An 18,442-nucleotide genomic window follows, 5' to 3' on the forward strand; every position below is an offset into this window, starting at 1 on the left:
ACTGTTTTCTTTCATATGCAGGGACTCTTCCAGGACTTCAGGGGTTCATAAAGCAGAGGACACCTGCAGTAATCAGAAAGTGCTCTTGGCCTAAGCCAGGAGATGAATACAAACAGCTGGGTGGCAGTGGCTCAGAGAGGACTGGCGCTTCCTGGCCTCTGCGGGAATCCACTAAAGGATGGTGTCCGCCTACGTAAGCCCAAATGCCCAGGAAGCAACCCCAGCCGGGTGACATTTGGTGAAGAAGCACCTAAGATTCTCTTAGAAACTCTTGGCAGAGAGGCAGCCTTTCCTTTCAGGAAGCCAATGAGATACATTTATCCAGGAAGAAGGGGCACACATGAAAGCAGATTGCATTTCCAATGAATATCAGCACGTTTTTAACTCATTTGTAAAGCCTGGCGTGGTGGCGCACACCTGTAATCCCAGCACTCAGGAGGCTGAGGCAGGAAGATCATTGTGAGTCCGAGGCCAGCCTGAACTGTATAATGAAACCTTGTCTCCAAAAAAATAAAAATAAATAAATAAATAAATAAATTTAAAAAATAGATCACTGTAATGTGATGTCTTTAAATCTTTTGGGAATATACATAGAAACATAATATCTGGGTCAAATTCCTAGTTTTAGTTTTTTTGAGGAATCTCTAGTCTGATTTTCACAGTGGAAACCGATAAACAGATGAAGAAAATGTGTTATTTCCACACTATGGAGTACTACTGTATTATAGAGAATGATAAACTTGAGTTGTTTGTAGGAAATTGGATGTATCATGAGACCATAGTGTTAGGTAATTAGACATACAAATTTAAATACCACAGAATATCTCTTATATAAAAACTAAAATTATAAGTAAAGAGCAAAATAAAAGATAGATAATAGGAAATAGGGAGATAGAGCTTTCTTAAATGGGGAGGGGAGCAAAGGATGGAGTGAAGGGAACGGGATGAAAAACAGGAATTAAATTGTGCTATGTATGTGAACCAACTCCATACAAGGAATGTAAACATATACTGTAAACTTGTGGTATTCAAATAAATCAGTGGCAGGTCACACATTGCACACATACTCCTGACAGTGTTAACTCAAAGCCAAATGGCCAGGTTGGTAAAGCTCTGGAATATCTACAATCAGCTTCTTTTTCGTATCTCTCCCCTTCTGCGTGCTTTTCCCCTTACGTTTAGGAACTCATAGCCTAATACTCTCCTTCAGTCTTCACTTGGTAGTTCTTACTGACTAGAGAGGGACAGGTATATTGCTTACAAGTTAGAATAGGTTTAAATGAATGAGCCATCCTCATGCTTGCCCAATGTGTCTATACAATGAAACTGACTGCCACTGGCAAATATTTTGGGGAGAAAATATTAAAATTAGAGCATGAGAAATGACAAAAGACAAGAATATTTGGAAGTAGGTTGGATATAGAATTGTAAAAAATCAACACTCACATCACCGGTGTGAATAGTTAGGAAAAGTTTTTAGAATTCTAAAATAAAAAATGATTTTAAAATAGCACATATACATCAAGTCATAAGATAAAGTTTAATACATTTGATCACGTTAAGAGACACAAAATAGAGCAAATCTAACCAAATTTCAGGCATGCATTTACATAAATATATTAAATTAAGAAAAAAATTATACACTTAAACATCCTTTTTTCCTAAAAATCATTAAATCCACAGATCAACAATAAAACCGATTCTCTGCATTTACCACTTCAAGATACAATTGTTCTATTTTAAGATAACACAAATACACTTGTTAGAATTTATATGCATTATACATATATTATATATTACATAGATAGTGTGTATACATTTGTAGTGTTTGTACAGATAGATAAATATATATACATGGTTGTGTGCACACATACAGAGGCACACAGATGTACTTTAGGTCATCTGTACTATTACTGCTGGATTCTAACGAGCTGAGTTGGAGCTGATTGGAAATGAAATTGTCTTTTGCTTCAAACATGTTCATCATACTCACTGGATCACAACCTGTTCTTGTAAATGTCCTTGCTTTTCCTATAGCACATTATCATGCTAGGCACTTCAATACATGTTTTTGAGAATAAATGGATGGGAAGTTGAATAGCAGAAGATCAGTCAAAGAGAATTGCAGGTTTCATAACTTCTGGAAACAAATCAGATTCTTTTGAACTCAGAGGGGTAATGGGAGCCAATCAGTTTGTCCGTTCTTTCAGAATATTTACAGAAACTCTAATCAGTTCATATACCAACTGCTCCTTTGAAACTATACCTGATTTTACTAATTGTTTCTATGGTCTTCTGAGTCTTATTAACAGAAATCCATAGATCAGTTCTGAAATCTGTGAGTAATGTTGTGGACAAACAGCTTTAATTTTCAACAACCTCAAGGAAAGTGAACAATGAGGAAAACTAACATACGTTAGAAAAATGAAACAGGTATCTATTCTTTGAAACTGGGCAAAATTAATCACAAATAAAGCCAGAGAAGAAATGGTTTTCCTTTCAGTATTCTTTCATGCTCTTTAACTGTAACAATTCAGAAGTTTTTTCACGTTAATTAGATGTCTTTTAAAAATAAAGTACTGTAGTGTATCCTAGGGAATCAAGTTCCAAAAAAATTCAATAGTATAATTTATCTTGTTATTTCATGGTTCTTGGTGAAATGCATATTCAAACATATTCTGTGAATGATTAAGATAGGGGAAATATCTCATCCCTTAAGGTCCTCATCTTTCTTTCTATTTTTGTGCCACTCAGGATTAAACCCAGGAGCCTGTGTCTGTTAGGCAAGTGCTCTACTGCTAAGCTACATCCTCCACGCTTCTCAAGATTTCACTTTAATATAAGGTCTTACTGGGTAGCCTTGAACTTGTAATCTCCTGGCTCATCTAGCCTCTGAAGCAGCTAAGTGTGTGCCATTTATCCTGGCTGAACTCTTTATTCTAGGAAAGCCACATCTCCAATTTTAATATGAAGAAGCGTATAACATACATTTTAGCATAGACCACACCAAATCTGATCATACCTTATTCATGTGGATGGAAACTACTGCCTAGTTATTTTATTGCAGAAAGAAATGTACAAGAAGTGGTTTCTGTGAAGAAAACATTTAGCCACTATGTATTTCCCATCATTATTAATAATCAGTTTTTCCACACTAATTGTACTGTGCTAAGATACAGTATTTTTTACCTATGAGTAAAATCAATTGAGGTAATTCACTCTTTATGTATATTAACCTGCTTGTGTATATATTTACGTGTACTTTGGACTTAAGTATAAATATTGTACATATTTGCAAAAACCTTATATGAAAAATGACATTTGACTTCATGATGTACATGATAGAATTAGTGTTGAGTTAATGTTAGAATTGATGGCAGTGTTGGTACCAGAGTTTTTAAAATGTCACTGTTGTGTGACAACAACAAAAGCAAAAAACAGGTTTTAGGCATAAGGTTTTATGTCAATGCACAAAATTTATTATTTATTTTTAATTTTTTAAATTGATTGATATTTGATCTGTATAAGTATATGCGAAAGGAAATAATGGGTCTGTCTATCTTATAAGAAGTTCAAGGGAAATGTTCCTCTTACACATGAACAGACCTCTTCATAGCATCTAGGGAAATCATTGGCCCTAAGGAAACAGCTCTATTAGATTCCCATGACTATGCCTTATTCTCCTAACATTATTTGAGGAAAATTTCCTAAATGTATTCAGAGGAGCTGGAAGGAAGGGGGTGGCGGAGGCTGGTGTTTGGACGTTCCCATGGCCATGGCTCTGAACACTTCTATGTATAGTTTCCCACCTTCCTAGAAATCATCTTAATTGGAAGTATGATCAGTTTGTGTTGGTGTGCCAAAGAGAAAGAAGGTAAAATAGCAAGCATCTCTTTCAGAATTCTAAAGAGGAACTGTCTGGTGGCATTCCATCAGCACTCCCAGTAAGAGCCCTACCAGGTTTCTGGGAGTAATGCAGAAATATATACATTAGCTGGGCATGCATCTGAGTTCTCTTCAAGTTCAGATCTCATCCTGGGGTAGGGACAGAAGATTCTGAAGTGTTCACCGAGGAACTACTTATGTTTTTCCTCATAGATTCAGGAAAACAAAATTCTTCAGAGTAGAGTCCATAAAAATGGCTGACACTCGGGTAGGAAATAGCTACTACTGTTTCCTACTGTTGGTACAGGCCCTTGAGGAGCTGTCCTGGAGCAGACAGAATAATGGCATGGGAAGGCCTGGATTGACAGTCATATATGCTTTCATTATTTCCTTCAGTGACTTTAATAAATAGGCCTCGTATGTTGTCAATTATTTTTCATGATATTTTCAGCAAATGTGACACCAGAAGAAGATACTTTCCAAGAAAATAATCTATCTTAGCAGCAAAATCCACAGCTACGTGCCATTGGACATCTCCATTGCCAATGTACTGAGGACAAGTCTATTTACTCAAAACCAACAGAAAATAAATGAACAGAGGAGAGAGAAGGAAGAGGAAAGACTAAAAGGCAGGGAAAGAGAAAGAGCTAGACTGCGGTAGAAGGGGGAGACAATCCAAATGTCAGAGGCAACATTCTATACAGAGCCTCCAAATTTAATTTGTTAATCAGCCAGCTACAACTATACTTTTGTTGTTCCTTTTAAAAATGTAGACTTGGTTTCACTTTTATAGTTTAAGCTAATACTTAGGAAGTCAGACTAACAAAGGTTTAAATTAATGTGTACTTTGAAAGAACCTAGATGTGGCTTTTAACCCTATGACACTTGGTAGGGTTATTGTACAATTTGTTTCAGAGATCAAAACAGCATAAAAATATAGATTCAAATCATTCATTTTTGGTTCTGTGATTATCTTCAAATGAGAAAATAGGGAAGGAGCGAGTGCTCTGAGGCATGTGAATGGCAGAATTCTCTGGCTAGTTGACTCTGTGTGCGTGTTGCATGAATTTCTTCACTAATTTCATTATAGGATGACTCTAGCAATATGAGAAAATGTCTGAGTATCCTATGTGGTAAAATAGAAACCATATTTTACAATGGCTACAAGGAAACAAAATTCTAGGAAAAGATATTGATAGAAGCACTTTTGCCATTACATAGTTTTCTTTTTCTTTTTTTTTTTTTTTGTCTTTTTTTTCCTTTTTATCGGTACCGGGGATCAAACTCACGACTGCCTGCTTTCAAGGCAGGCACTTATGCCGCTGAGCTAAACCCCCAGCGCCTTACATAGTTTTCTTGGTCTTTCTTTACTTTCACATTAAAGATCTGTCAGTTCAGTTTTCATTTTATTATCTTAAATAACGGTCAAGAAATCAAGGTTCTATGAACCAGGACAAAAGTTTGGCAGAAACATGGCGGAAAGATTATCTGTTAACTAAAACCAGAGTAACATTTCACATGCAGTGGACTTCCAAATCTTAAGCTCTAGACTGGATAAATGGATAAAATTGCCTATTTTTTGTTTTACCTTTATCTAACGTATATGCATTCATATCAGGGACATTTTTCTTCCACTTTACATTATGTGCTTTATGAATTAGGCAGATTTTGTCTTTTATATGATGAAACAATAATTGTTCTTCTCATGCCTTTTTAGCCAATTCCTACCTGCCTCTCATCATGAATCACTGAAGATAATTTCCCAGTCAGGCATTTAAAAAACCGACTTGAAAGAAAGGGTCAAAGAGATTTTTTAATTGGCCACTTAGTTTAAAATATGTAGCCATCAATTACCATCGCCATCTCCTTTTTTTTCGGAGAACAGAAAAAGAAAATGACTCCAATGACTTCACCTTCTTTGCGCGTGTTTAATATCCATGGCTCTTGCTATCTTCCTTTTAGAAGAATTTGGCCTTTTATTCTAACAGCCCACAATAGGAAAGGCAGTGACACCTGGGGGACACATGCTTTTCTTTGTCACTTGATACTCACTCACTTGGGCAAGGGCTATATAAAAAAATGCTGGGTCTGGTCAATTTAATATAAATTACTTTGAATACCAGAATGAACGGCAATAGAACACCTTTTATTTGGGGAAAGAGATAGAAAGATTAAGGATGTAGGAAGAAACACTTGAGTTTTAAGATTTTACTGAATATACAGCAGAACCGTTACTGTTTTCAGTCAAAGTATAAATGGGAGAATGTGTAATAAAACTACACAATTTGACAGATTTAGACAGCTGGCTCCCTCACAAGAAGTTCACATTTTGTTAATGTCACCCACATTGAATAAGGGATGATTAGATGGTAAGTTCCATTTACAAAAATGGTTGTCAGGACATTTTTTTTTTTAATTGTAAAACTTTCTGTGATGGAATTCAGTAAAAGGGCTATGAAGAGAAAGCACTGGAGACAAAAGATTGCTATTAACCTACAGATGCAGGCTACTGCATGGTTCATTGCAAGATTTGTCACACTGCTGGGCCAATGAAGTGTTAGTGAGCCTAGAAGGGACCACCCCTTTTCTGGGGTAAGAGGGCAATTTGGTCTCCATGCTCATTTAATCCTGAGACTTCTTTGAATAGACTGTCAATTGAAGCTAAATTGTGCAAAATTATGCATGCACTTTTTAATGCAGGCTATTGTTCACTAAGCACTGAACCAAGATTTCTCAACCCATTTCCATTTGGCATGAGGTCACTTGAAACTTAGGTAATCAAATATGGAAGACAAGAGCAGAGTACTTAACCAATCTTTTTTTTTACATTATAGTTTCTATATAAACACACTCTGCTTTCATTTCAAATCTCTCTTTCGAACAATAGAGAAATACTGGCTACCAGATTTTAAAAATTATTTAATTGAGGCTCATATTCTTAAGGGGAAGTTTGGAAAGTCAGTCAGTGCTGCATAAACTACACCATTCTACAATTTAGATTCTGGATGCTTACAGGACAACTAGAGTGGGTGTGCTCTTGTTGTGAGTAGAGGTGTCTTTTCAGCAGTGCAAAGAGGCCTTATAATTTTGTTAACATCCAAATATGTGAGCAGTGGCCAAAACCATTAAGAAAAAGGTCTACCAGACTCTTGGCAGTTGTAAGTTAGAACAATGTCATCTCTTAAAAACCTGAGTGAATTTTTACAGAAAATTTATTGATACATTAACCAAATAGTATTTTCATTGAGTTCTGAAGGAGCATATACATTAAAAGTCATATTCAGCAAGAGTTATATTAAAATTTTGTACAAGTGACGGCTTATACAACCAAGCTTGGATAAAAACGAATGAGCTCTTCTCCGTGAGTTTTTGATTCAGTGTGAAATATGCAACATTCTAAGCACATATACTCTGACAGTCTTGCTATGGTGAAAGGCATTTTACAAATGTTTAATGCTGGAATTTTATGGGAATTGGCTGTTTTCTCGCTTTCTCATCCGTCATTAACGATTACGTGTTGGCAAAAGGAGACACACTGCTAGATTAGATCCACAGCACATTAAAGACTGTTTGTTTTCTCACTCCCCTTCTTTAAAATTAAGTTGGTGAAAAATGTAACTTTAGTATTTTACAGGACAGGTTAAAGGTGTTTCATCTAGGTGATGTCTATATTATAAAAATAAAATAAAAAATATAAATATGTAACACAAACCCAGTGCCTATTGTTAAATAAAATATACAATAAAAGCAGACCTTTCAGGAAGATTGATTTTAAAATATGCTGTTATGATTTAATTATAAAACATTTAAAAACAATCTTGAGATTAGGCTGAAGTAACCAGATCGCCCTGCCAAATAAAAAGGTAAGTGCATAACATTCTGTAATTGAATACATTGATAAAAATGAAGATTACAACTTTGTATCAGGTTGCTCATTTAGAAATTCATCAGGGAGTTCTGAAACATTCTCTCATATAGTCCTTTAATATAAAAATATTGCTTTTTCTTTTATTAGATCCATCAGATTGCACAGTAGTGTTTCAAAACTCCATTAACGTTGATTTTAGTAGTTACAGACAGAAAATTCTTGGGAAGTCAAATAATCTCTTCTGGAAACATAAAAATTCTATTATCAGTTTACAATGGAACTTTTGTGTAAATAACTCTGCACAATGAAGTACATAGATTTCTAGAATCCACTTTTTCAACCACACCTATAGGGGTCGTGAGTGTGGGTGTGTACGTGTGTATGTGAACAGACATGCCAACATACACATAAAGGATCTGTACATTTTGGTAAATTATTTTTAAATTAATAAAGGAAAATGAAATCACAGGAGTGTGTAACAGGATAGCAGTCTTTTTTTAATGACAGGATAAAAAATAAATGCCCACTGGAAGGAATACTCAAACAGTCCCAGAAACTATACAATGTAACTTGTTAGATCCAGCAAATAAGATGTCATGTCAATGATCTGATCAAGAATACCTGCCCTGGTCACTCTGCGGATGTTTCTGTCCACTTGTTCACACTGAAGACCAAGATATCCTTTTTTACAGAGGCACTTGTTCGGTCTAACACAGACACCTCCATGATGACATGCTGGCTCGCATTTTGCTGGGAGAAAAAAAAAGAGCAGCAATATCATACTCTCATTCTGTACATCAGAAAGTGTGGAGTAGAAGACCCTCAAATAATTGATGAATAAGGGAAGGCAGGGAAAGAAAAGAAAGACAATCATAGAATAATCTGATAACTAGGAAAGGTTTCAGACTCGTAGCTACTTGGGGGCCAGAATTCAGCAGGCAGTGAGAGACATTTGTAGAGAAGCAGAAATCATGAGATCATTTCATGATCATGAGACAATTTCAATGATTTTCAAGATTAACTCTATTTAACACAAAGATTTCATTATAGTCAAATTTTTCCTCCATACAGACATTTCAACAGAATCCTATTCCTGCAGGGTAGGATCTCAATGGGGAAGCGTCTAGCCTAGAGGAAGAGGCCAGGTAAGGACAGCTTGGGGTTTGAGTGGGATGGACTGTCTTCCACATGGCCTTCCTCAGGCTTCGGGAGCCCAACACATTCTTCACCTTAATTACAATACATTTCAGAGTCCATTCCTGGGATGAGTGCAATTAGCCAGCGAGGAACGTTCTGAATGATCTTTCTGGGTCACTCCACAGGATGGAGTTTCTTTATTAAAGAATTTTTACTAAGATAATATAGGTGGAGAACATAACGATTTACTGCTAAAATGAGACAGAAGCACAGAATCTGATAGGGAACTTGATTGCAATTTGCTGATTAGATAAATTTGCAGGGTGTAGCCATTGCAGGCAGAATCAAATACCTTGAGTACTTTGCCTTATATTTTGAGGGGTCAGGGTCATTTTCACCTTTTCAAATGCATTTTCCAGGGGTCTGTGGCTGACACATGGAAAAGAAAGAATAAGAATTTTCTCATTTAAATTTGTGGGAGATGATTAAATCATGTAGGTATATAAATAAAATTCTTGATTGGGTCAAAAATATTCCAGATAGATTACTTCCATAAAGTAGCTGACTTCTGTTATATATTAGAACTATTTAAATTTAATAGAAAGATGGAAGTAACTTTACTGAAATAAAACTTGAGGATAATTTAAAGAATGCATATTTCTGCTTACATCACATATTACTATTTATTAAGATATGCATAATTCCACCAGTATGCACAATAAATTTGCCATCATTTTAAACATGTTATCACTAGAAGGAACTCTATAAATATTTGCTATTGATGACCTAAATGACATAAAAGGTAAGGCAAAATATAAGTAAAGAATCTAACAAAGTAGATGCTATACAAAAGAAACAGGGAGATATTGTCAGGTATCAAGGGAAGCAAAAGGAAATATATTATCATGAATTTGAATATCATTAATTGGAAAATTGATTCTTATTTATTGGTCAACTAACAAAAAGAGACACAGACTGAATCAATACATTGTAAGCAGCTGTTTTAAATAATATAATTACTTAATTTCTGCTGAGTATAAATTGATCCCTTTTTTCTGGATCTGCAATCATGGTATTAATTAATCACATAATATAAATATCATTAGATTTCTGAAACAATTTAAGGGTAAAATGTAAACTACAAAAGTGACTCTACATGTTAGTTATTTTTGTGAGACAACATATAAAGTAGGCAATTATGGTTCTAATTTTTAAAACAAATACATCCAGAATAAAAATGCAGTATTTATGAATCAAGAACATTATTAAGTATTAATATTACTTAAAGCTTTACTTTTCATTGGCAAGAGCTACCTTAATATACAAAACAGCAGAGGTCAAAACTTTTTCTAAGAAAGATGCTTAAATAAGCTGATTGTTGAATATGCATCTTTAAACATAATACTTGAAACTCTAGGTTTCTAAATTTATCCCATTTTCTCACTTCACATCAAATACAACTTAAACATCATTGCACAAAATTGAGGAAATCTCACGTTCAAGGATAGAATAACCCTGAATAAAAATCTCCTTTGCTTTCTCAACAGCTGCACACCAAGCTGATGATTCACAGGGGAGCAGCAAACAGAATTAAAAGGTCTCATAATATGACTCTAGATAATTGCATTTTCCCTTTTATTTAGTAACACTCACTGAAAAACTCTGTTTTTAGTGTGCTGTAGCAAGAAAGCAGGCAGTAAAGCTGGGAGGGCATTTATGGGGTGTTTGGTTAAATGCTTGGACAGGGGAGGGGGGTGGCAAACACTAAGTCACTGGCTGGTGTGTTGGTGTGTGCAGGGGTGGGCACCCCATAGAGAGGCCCTAGCTGAGCTGTTCTTTCTCTGTCTCTTTTTGAAAGGTCTCAGTCACTTAAAGTTCTTTTATATTTATGATTAACAAATATATGTGAATATTTGGCATTAAGCAAATGCAAAAGACTTAATTTAGAAGTTCAGAAACAGATGAGCACTATTATTGCAAAGGCTAAATGTTTTGAACACAAGATGATGCTAGACCAGGGCTGCTATGTTATAGAGTACCTAAGAGCTGTCCCATGCCTAGTCTCTCTGTGACCACAGAGATACTAACCGATTCTGCAGAAGTCTCCCTCCCAGCCTGGACTGCAGCAGCAGGTGCCCGTTGGGGTGCAGTAGCCGTTCCGACAGAGCCGGGCACACTCCGAGCTCAGGGTCTGTGCAGGTTGTACTGTGGCTCTGCACTCCTCAGGCAGTAAAGGTCTGCACCAAAAACAACAGTTGAAATCATACATTAGTTGGAAATTAGTACCAGAATGAAATCTAGCAAGTCTGTAGCTTACAAATTATGCCTCTACCCAAAGACATCCTTCTTCTAAAGAACTCAGCCAATTTACAAACTTAAAAAAAATACCTACCAGGAAGGAAATGAACTAATCAGTTTTGAATCAAAGTAGTTGATCAGTTTGACAATATCAGAGGATTGATAGCATTCCTCAAAATCACCGCTTCCCTCTCCAAAGCTTGGAAATCAAGTTTTGCTTTCCTTTTATATTTCTTTTGAGGTAATTTTTTTATAGGATTTTTCCTCATAAGATTATATGTGTGTGTGTTATATATGTGCATGCATTTGTAATACTGAGTCAAAGATTAAACTCTTCATGCAAAAAAATATATAATGGATATTTTATGCATATGTATGTCAAAACCAAATTATGATGTATAAAATCTGATTTTACCTTGTTAGGAAAAAAAAGAATGCTAATAGTAGCAAATTAAAACATCTTTTTTGCAAGGCAAAAATTCATAGGTTTTTTTTTTTTAATTGTTCTACCACTGCTATTACTTATAGAGGAAACCAAGAAGCCTTGAGATGTCTAAGGTTCTTCTGGTTTGTAATGTTGTCACTAAAGTCAGGGTGGGGAGTCAGGCTGGTCCAATGGACCCAACTGCTCATTGCCTCATCTTTGGGGAGGAAAATATGTGTAGTGCTTTCCTATTAGTGTAGTACCTGGGCCAGAGGCTGCTGAGAAAGCTCTTGCACTGAAGGAATGTAAACAAATGTCACCATCAGTCAAGTCACCTGCAACAGGATGACCCAAACAGTTGGGACCCTCAAGAATCACAACAAAGAAAGTGATCATTACAGGTCAAACCACCACAAAAAGTAAATTATTGAGCTTTCTGAGATAAGCAAGTAAGCCCAGAGGCTCACTTTCTTGAGATTGGTTGCCTTTTATGTCCTTATGGCAATATGAACAGTGGTAATAACTTAAGTCCTGTCTTCAGGCTGTTTCTATGATGACTTAAACCTGTTTATGTTAAAAACCAAAATATTAAAAATGTATAGCAACTTCTTCCGCTCCTCCCTCTAATGAAAGTCCCACTCTGCCATGAAAACACCATGTTTTGCAACTCATGCAGGAATTCACAGAACTCGCTTCAATTTCTCAGCCTTCTCTTTAAATCTGGAAATGGTCAATTTATGTGAAACATCCTTAAGGGATTCCATGGACTGAATACATTCCTATTCAGAAAATATTAACAAATATTTTCCATATGTTTCCCAAGGGAGTCTTTCTGGGAATAAGCATGGTGTGGAATAAAGCAGAGAAAATATTAAATGGTTATGCCAAGAAAAGTGAAGACATAATCTTCTGTGTCTTCGTGCTAATGTTGATCTTCTCGTGTCTGATGTTTCTTCCTCATCTAACATTCTTGCTTTGATTGTTACACAATGGTAGTATTTCTTTTATTTCTTTCTCTTTTCTTTGAGACAGGGTCTTGCTATGCAGTTCAGGCTGGCCTTGAACTCCAGGCAGTCCTCCTGCCGCAGCCTCCTGAGTGCTGGGACTACAGGTGTGCACTGCCAGGCCTGCTCATGATGGTATCCTAGCTACCAGAGAAGCAGTTTTTTAGCATCTGGAAAGTTTTGTGGATCACAAGTAACAATCGTTTATTAAGTGGCAGGCAGTACATGGGTATTGTTCTAATCTTAAGGGTGACCAAAACTGTAGACTTTTATGTCATCATTCGTTTACTTTTTGTGACTCACACACACACACACAATCCAAACACACAGTATATCCAAAATACATTACAAAATGTAAGTGATGCAAAATATGCAGGTATACAAGTCACACAGTACTCCACAAGATGGTTTATGCTTAAGCAGATAAATATAAAGAGAGGATGTCCTATAGATCAAGAATGTAATTGGACATGGTGGCACATGCCAGTAATCCCAGCACTTTCTGAGGGTGAGGTGGGAACTTCAAAAGGCTGAGTACAGCCTGGGCAACTGAGCAACACTTGGTCTCAAAACAACGGGCAGCAGCTAAAACGTGCTGCCTGTTTGAAGTAATGGATAAGGACATTGGTTCTTGTGCACTAGGAAGAGAAATGAAAATATGACACTTCTATAGGTTAGAGGGTCTGACCAATTGATCCTCCAATTAGGTGCTTTGACTTTTTCACAGCACATATAAATATACAGAAACTGAGATTAAAAAGACAATTCTAAGTTTCTTTTTAACAAAGCAAATTTATGCCTATTTGTGGAAGTAATTCTTTCACATATAGACATGATTTTCTCAAAGTCTAATATAAATATCTGGAGAAATGATCTTTTTTCTGTTACATATTTAGTAACCAATATTCCTCATTTAGTAAGTTAAATAAACCTCCCCCCTCTTTTAAACTGCATTCCAGTGGGGCTCCCTTAACAAGAAAATTCATTAAAAAACTGCCTGTCTCTTAAAGGACTTCACTTCTCCTGAAGAACGAGTTAATCTATCTTCCTTTTCCATTCTCGGAACAGAAATGACATACGCTTCAAGTCAATCATTTTCTCAAGCAAGTTCCACGCCCTTTTTGTGTAAGACATGAATAAAACGGGGCCCTGAATAAAATGGGTCACCTCACGGAGACCATGGATGAGGACAGATATGGAAAGACAAGAATGTAATGCAATGTGATCACTGTTATGATACAGGAGCACATGGCATGTCAGGAATACAGAGCAGGGAGCGATTCATTTAGGACTGAGAGAGAAATCTCTCTGTGTCCATAGTTTAGAACTAGAAGTAATTGAGGATATAATACTTGGTGACTTCTCAATGATATTATGAAAGATGACATTAGGACCAAGGAAAATATTACATAGAGTATCAGTTAATGCTCTTAAATTAAACTGGTGTACAGAGTAGTAACTTTCTTAAATAAATTCCATGAAGACAATTATTTCGTCTCTTCTCTGCATCTCCCTACGACCTAGAAAACATGTAGCCTACGTAAGATGTCTGTTGGATGAAGTAAAATAAAAAGAATATGGAATTTTAAAAAGTGTTTGCTTCTTTTCTATATTATTGGGTAAAATATTAGGAATAATATATGGTCTACTAGTGGAAGAATATCATTAAAATATAGTTGCTATACTTTTATGTAATAAATGTAAAGCTAAAAGCACTTGCTATATTTCCAGTGTCTACATTAACTCAATTATTCCAAATTTTGTCTAAAGCCTAAGTTCATTATCAATGATGTATTTTTATACTAACTGTAAATCTAGTATGTAAAAAGAGAATAAAAAAGTCAATGTAAGCATGACCTAAAGATCTATGACTATTTTCTTCTCCAAATCAGAATTACAGTCAACACATTTAAATTCACTTCTCTAGTAAAATATTTGCTAAAGTCTGATAAAGGCCTTTAGTGATCCCAACCATTCCTTTTCACAGGATGTTTGTTATGGTGAATTCTGTCCTTCCACTAAAAAGTGAGTAGGACCCCTTCACGTGGAGTGAGGAGAAAAGGGTATGAACCAATGTTCTTCAACTTCATCATTAAGCATACATAATACAATCTATCTATCTATCTGTTTATCTACCAGTCATCTATTTGAGTGGAATCTAAACAAAAATCTAGACTATGTAGTTTGGACAATTGATTTCTTTTTTGGTGGGTGGGCAGAGAGGGGAGACCAGGCATTGAGCTCAGGACTTTGCCCTTGCCAGGTAATTTATTTTCATATGCACTTTTAATGCACAGACAACTGTGTATTAAATTGGGTGTATTATCTAAAATACTCATTCAATAGTCTTTCTCTTCTCTTAAACAAATACTTCTAAAACCATGAGAACATTAACTTTACTGAATAAAGTCAGAAGTACTTTCAAAGTAGAGAACTTGATAAGGAATGTATCTAGCCAAGTGTGGCAGTACACATCTATAATCTTAGCATTCTGGAAGACTGAGGCAGGTGCCATGCACCTGGGCAATATAGTGACTATAATGAGAGCCTGTCTCAAAATAAAAAATACAAGAAGATGAGGATGTAGATCAATACAAGGGCCTTTCATTCAATCCCAGGACTGACCGAGAAGAGCTTACTTGTCAACAATTGTCCCACAGCTCTTAAACTGAAAGCTGAATCAGGAACAAACATATTTCCTAATCTTTTCAGATGCCAAATAATGAAGCACTGAGGGTCTAGTACAGAAAATTGCCTAACATTCCATTCCTTAATATATGAGGTGTTGTTTTCGGAAACTTAGGACGTTTTCTTAGAAACCTTTTTTGGGTGGCTTTGGGTACTGCTGCAGAGGTTTGGATACTCTCTTGAAACAGAGAAAAGCTAGGAAGCATGAGGAATTGCACACATACATGATGACTTTTGGTGACTAGGAAGGGCCAACAATGAATGTCTCTAGATAGCAGGACTTTGGGTGGCTTTCATTTAATGACACTTAATTTTAAAATGAACAAATAAATCAGTAAATGAGAAGTCTTCTGCAAATTTGGGTGAAGTCCTGCGATAAACCCCATCTCAACTGCTTGGCCCTTCAGGGTAAGGAATGCTGAGACTTTATTTTGTCTTTCACAAAAAATACTGAAATTATTAAGTATCCAGATTTCAAATTCATTTTATTGTAAAAACCAGACATAGGTCACAAGTAATTTATAAATGCTGGCTCACTGGAGGTATTAGAAACTGGAATAATGCTATTGCCTCCCCTAGCGACCTCTAAAAGAGGAGGGTGATGTAAAACTGCCTTCTTCCTTTCTCCACAGCCAGGGGGGATACATGGAAAAGTGTTTCCTGCAACTGCAACATTTATGAAGCAAATTTTTCCTCCATGATTTCTTTACATTCTTATGAGTGAGGAAAAACCAGTTGAGTCTAAATCCTCATTACTTATGGTGTCTAGGAGTGTTCTCTGGGATTTTCTCAGAAATGCAGAATCTCAGGCCCTAGTTTGTCACATGATTGGCACGTATAGTCCACTTTTGGGGAGCACTGTTTCAAATTACAGCCATTTTCCAACCAGGTACAATTAATGTGACCATTAATTAGTGGGCTCCGGAGCTTCCAAGTAGAGGATGTGGTAGAGCTTCTCCTCTGCCTGAGGAGACAGCCGTTCGATGCCACAGCACGTTCTAAGTCTGATGAATTTCCTCATTTTGTAAATGGTTGGATACACAGTGGTCATCCTTAACCACTCATTATTTTTAAAGCCAACACTCAGCTCTCTTACATCAAGAAGGAAATGGAAAATTTCTCAGGACAGGGTACATTTTCTTGTTTCCCATCTGTATAGCTCTGGGCAGAGGAATAAACATCGGTACACTACTCGTGTCAACTTTTAAGTACTCATTTTAGAGCGTTTCTCCAAGGTCAACACATAAATCGATCTCCTCCATCCTCCATGTTTGCCTCTACCCTGGCTGTTCAGTGAGCTGTCTTCCTGGCCATCCTGACATTTTTCTGTTCCGTATCGGTGTACTAAGGAAGAAGAACATCCTAGATTGTGAAGGCTTTATAGCATGTTCTCTGACCGTACACAACAATGTGGTAGCAGACTTTTAAAATGAATCTGATATCATATTAATTCAGTTGGACTGCAAGGAACCCTATACAGTCACATACAATCATAGTCAAGATAGAACGTGAAGGAATGGTGTCTGTTTTTGTGTAAGCACGTTATATCAATCTCACAGGGCCCTCATGGCAGCACAGATAGCAACTAATTTTTCCTAACAGTGTTTTTCTGTTTGAAGCATATAAAGAAATCAAATGCCTTATGATTTATGAAGCATTTCATCCTCAAACGCCTTCCTGACATATCACATGCAAGATACAGAAAAATCTTTTTATATGTCCAAGTAAGGTTGCAATTGAAGTAAAAGGAAAGAAAACTTAGAATCAAGAATCATTGCATTTATGTATACTGCACATCATACTAATTTTTTTATTCATATTGTATATTTCTAAAATTCTAACTTAGGGTGGATAAAGCCAACATTAATCCTTATTTCTAGATAGTGTTTAGAAACTTCTCTGTTCTGAAACATGCTGAAACAAACTGGGTTGAGCTGTGGCTCCTGCCTAGCTTCCTTAACAATGTCATCTTTTTTTGTTTGTTTATGTTTCTTTTGGTCTTGCTTTTTTGAGACAAGGTCTCACTACTTAGTTCAAGCAGACTTTAAACTTGCCATGAAGCTCAGGCTGACCTCTGACTCACAACAGTCCTCTCGCCCTGGTGCCTCTCTAGTGCTGGGATTACAGGTGTGTCTCACCACTTTTGGTAAATATTGTTTTCATTTTAAGGCTTTCTGAGGGTTAAGTTTCTTCCCTCAACTGTCAGAGTCACTTTCCTACCTCTCATGCTTACTTAGCATGTTCATTGGCTTTAACATCGGGCACTCCTTACTAAATTGGAGCTAAACCCAAAGAAGGCAATAGTGAATTGATGAGGAGAGACACAGGTTTGGCTGTCTAATACTAATACGATCAAAAATTTCACAGTTACCAGTTCAAGTTTGTTCCATGGTTAGAGATACAACCATCATAAAAAGAAATCATGAAGCCACTTACTTTTTTCAGTCACTTCCATGTTTAACTTTATTCCCCTGGTAAGATATCTGGCCTTGTTATTCTCAAATTTAAGACATTAAGATAGGTATGGGATGCAAAATGGGCTCACCTAGCTAGTTACAGAAAGTACTGAAATCATTCTATCCCTGGTACCGATAAAATGGAAAAAAGACCAAAAAACAAAATAAAACAGAAAGTACTGAAATCTTTTTAAAGCCCAATGTTCTCCTCTCTTACTTTAGAAAAAAGTAGCAAGGTACCCATATTTCAGATCTTATTAATCTCACTATTCAATCACCATTACCACAATACACAAGCATCTAGTAGATGATGTGAATTTCTTATATTTAACTTTATCAATTTAACTCAGTGTCTTAATTTCCATGAGAAAATCAGGACATAAAAAGTTGTGAGATCCCTTGAAAGGAAAATCTAAGACAGAATGATTAATGGAACTAAACAAAAATGTCATTTGCCTTTACATTAAAACACAAGATCTAGCTTATCAAATTGCCTTAGCTAGTGTCATTTTGTTTGAAATGTACCCTAACTTCTGGAGATGACCAAATATAATTACATTTCCGAATGTATAAAATTATGGATGTTTCTACTTTAATTCAAAATGCACATTCCTGAAAAATTTTGCATTCCACAGAATTATTAAAAATAATATAGCCATTGGCTAAATGTTTGTGTCCTCTG

The 18,442-nt window shown here is 36.1% G+C and overlaps 1 protein-coding gene across 2 annotated transcripts in view; it reads right to left on the reverse strand.

Moving 5' to 3' along the window:
* Positions 1–1,521: 1,521 nt before the first annotated feature.
* Positions 1,522–18,442, reverse strand: part of Hhip (hedgehog interacting protein) — a 90,841-nt gene continuing 73,920 nt past the window's right edge. Inside the window, exons 12-14 of one of the 2 annotated variants that reach the window (XM_013160382.3) lie at positions 10,979–11,127; positions 9,243–9,319; positions 8,335–8,503 (exon numbers count right to left, since the gene is read on the reverse strand). In XM_013160382.3, coding sequence (XP_013015836.2) covers positions 9,285–9,319; positions 10,979–11,127 — 184 coding nt within the window. In that variant the 3' untranslated portion in view covers positions 8,335–8,503; positions 9,243–9,284. Of the gene's footprint in view, positions 8,504–9,242; positions 9,320–10,978; positions 11,128–18,442 lie in introns of both variants that reach the window. The other variant, XM_003476846.5, reaches the window with a different exon arrangement.

The sequence above is a fragment of the Cavia porcellus genome, unplaced genomic scaffold (assembly GCF_034190915.1).
Source record: "Cavia porcellus strain 051 isolate PalLab524CR breed Dunkin Hartley unplaced genomic scaffold, mCavPor4.1 scaffold_14, whole genome shotgun sequence".
Taxonomy (NCBI): Eukaryota; Metazoa; Chordata; class Mammalia; order Rodentia; family Caviidae; genus Cavia; species Cavia porcellus.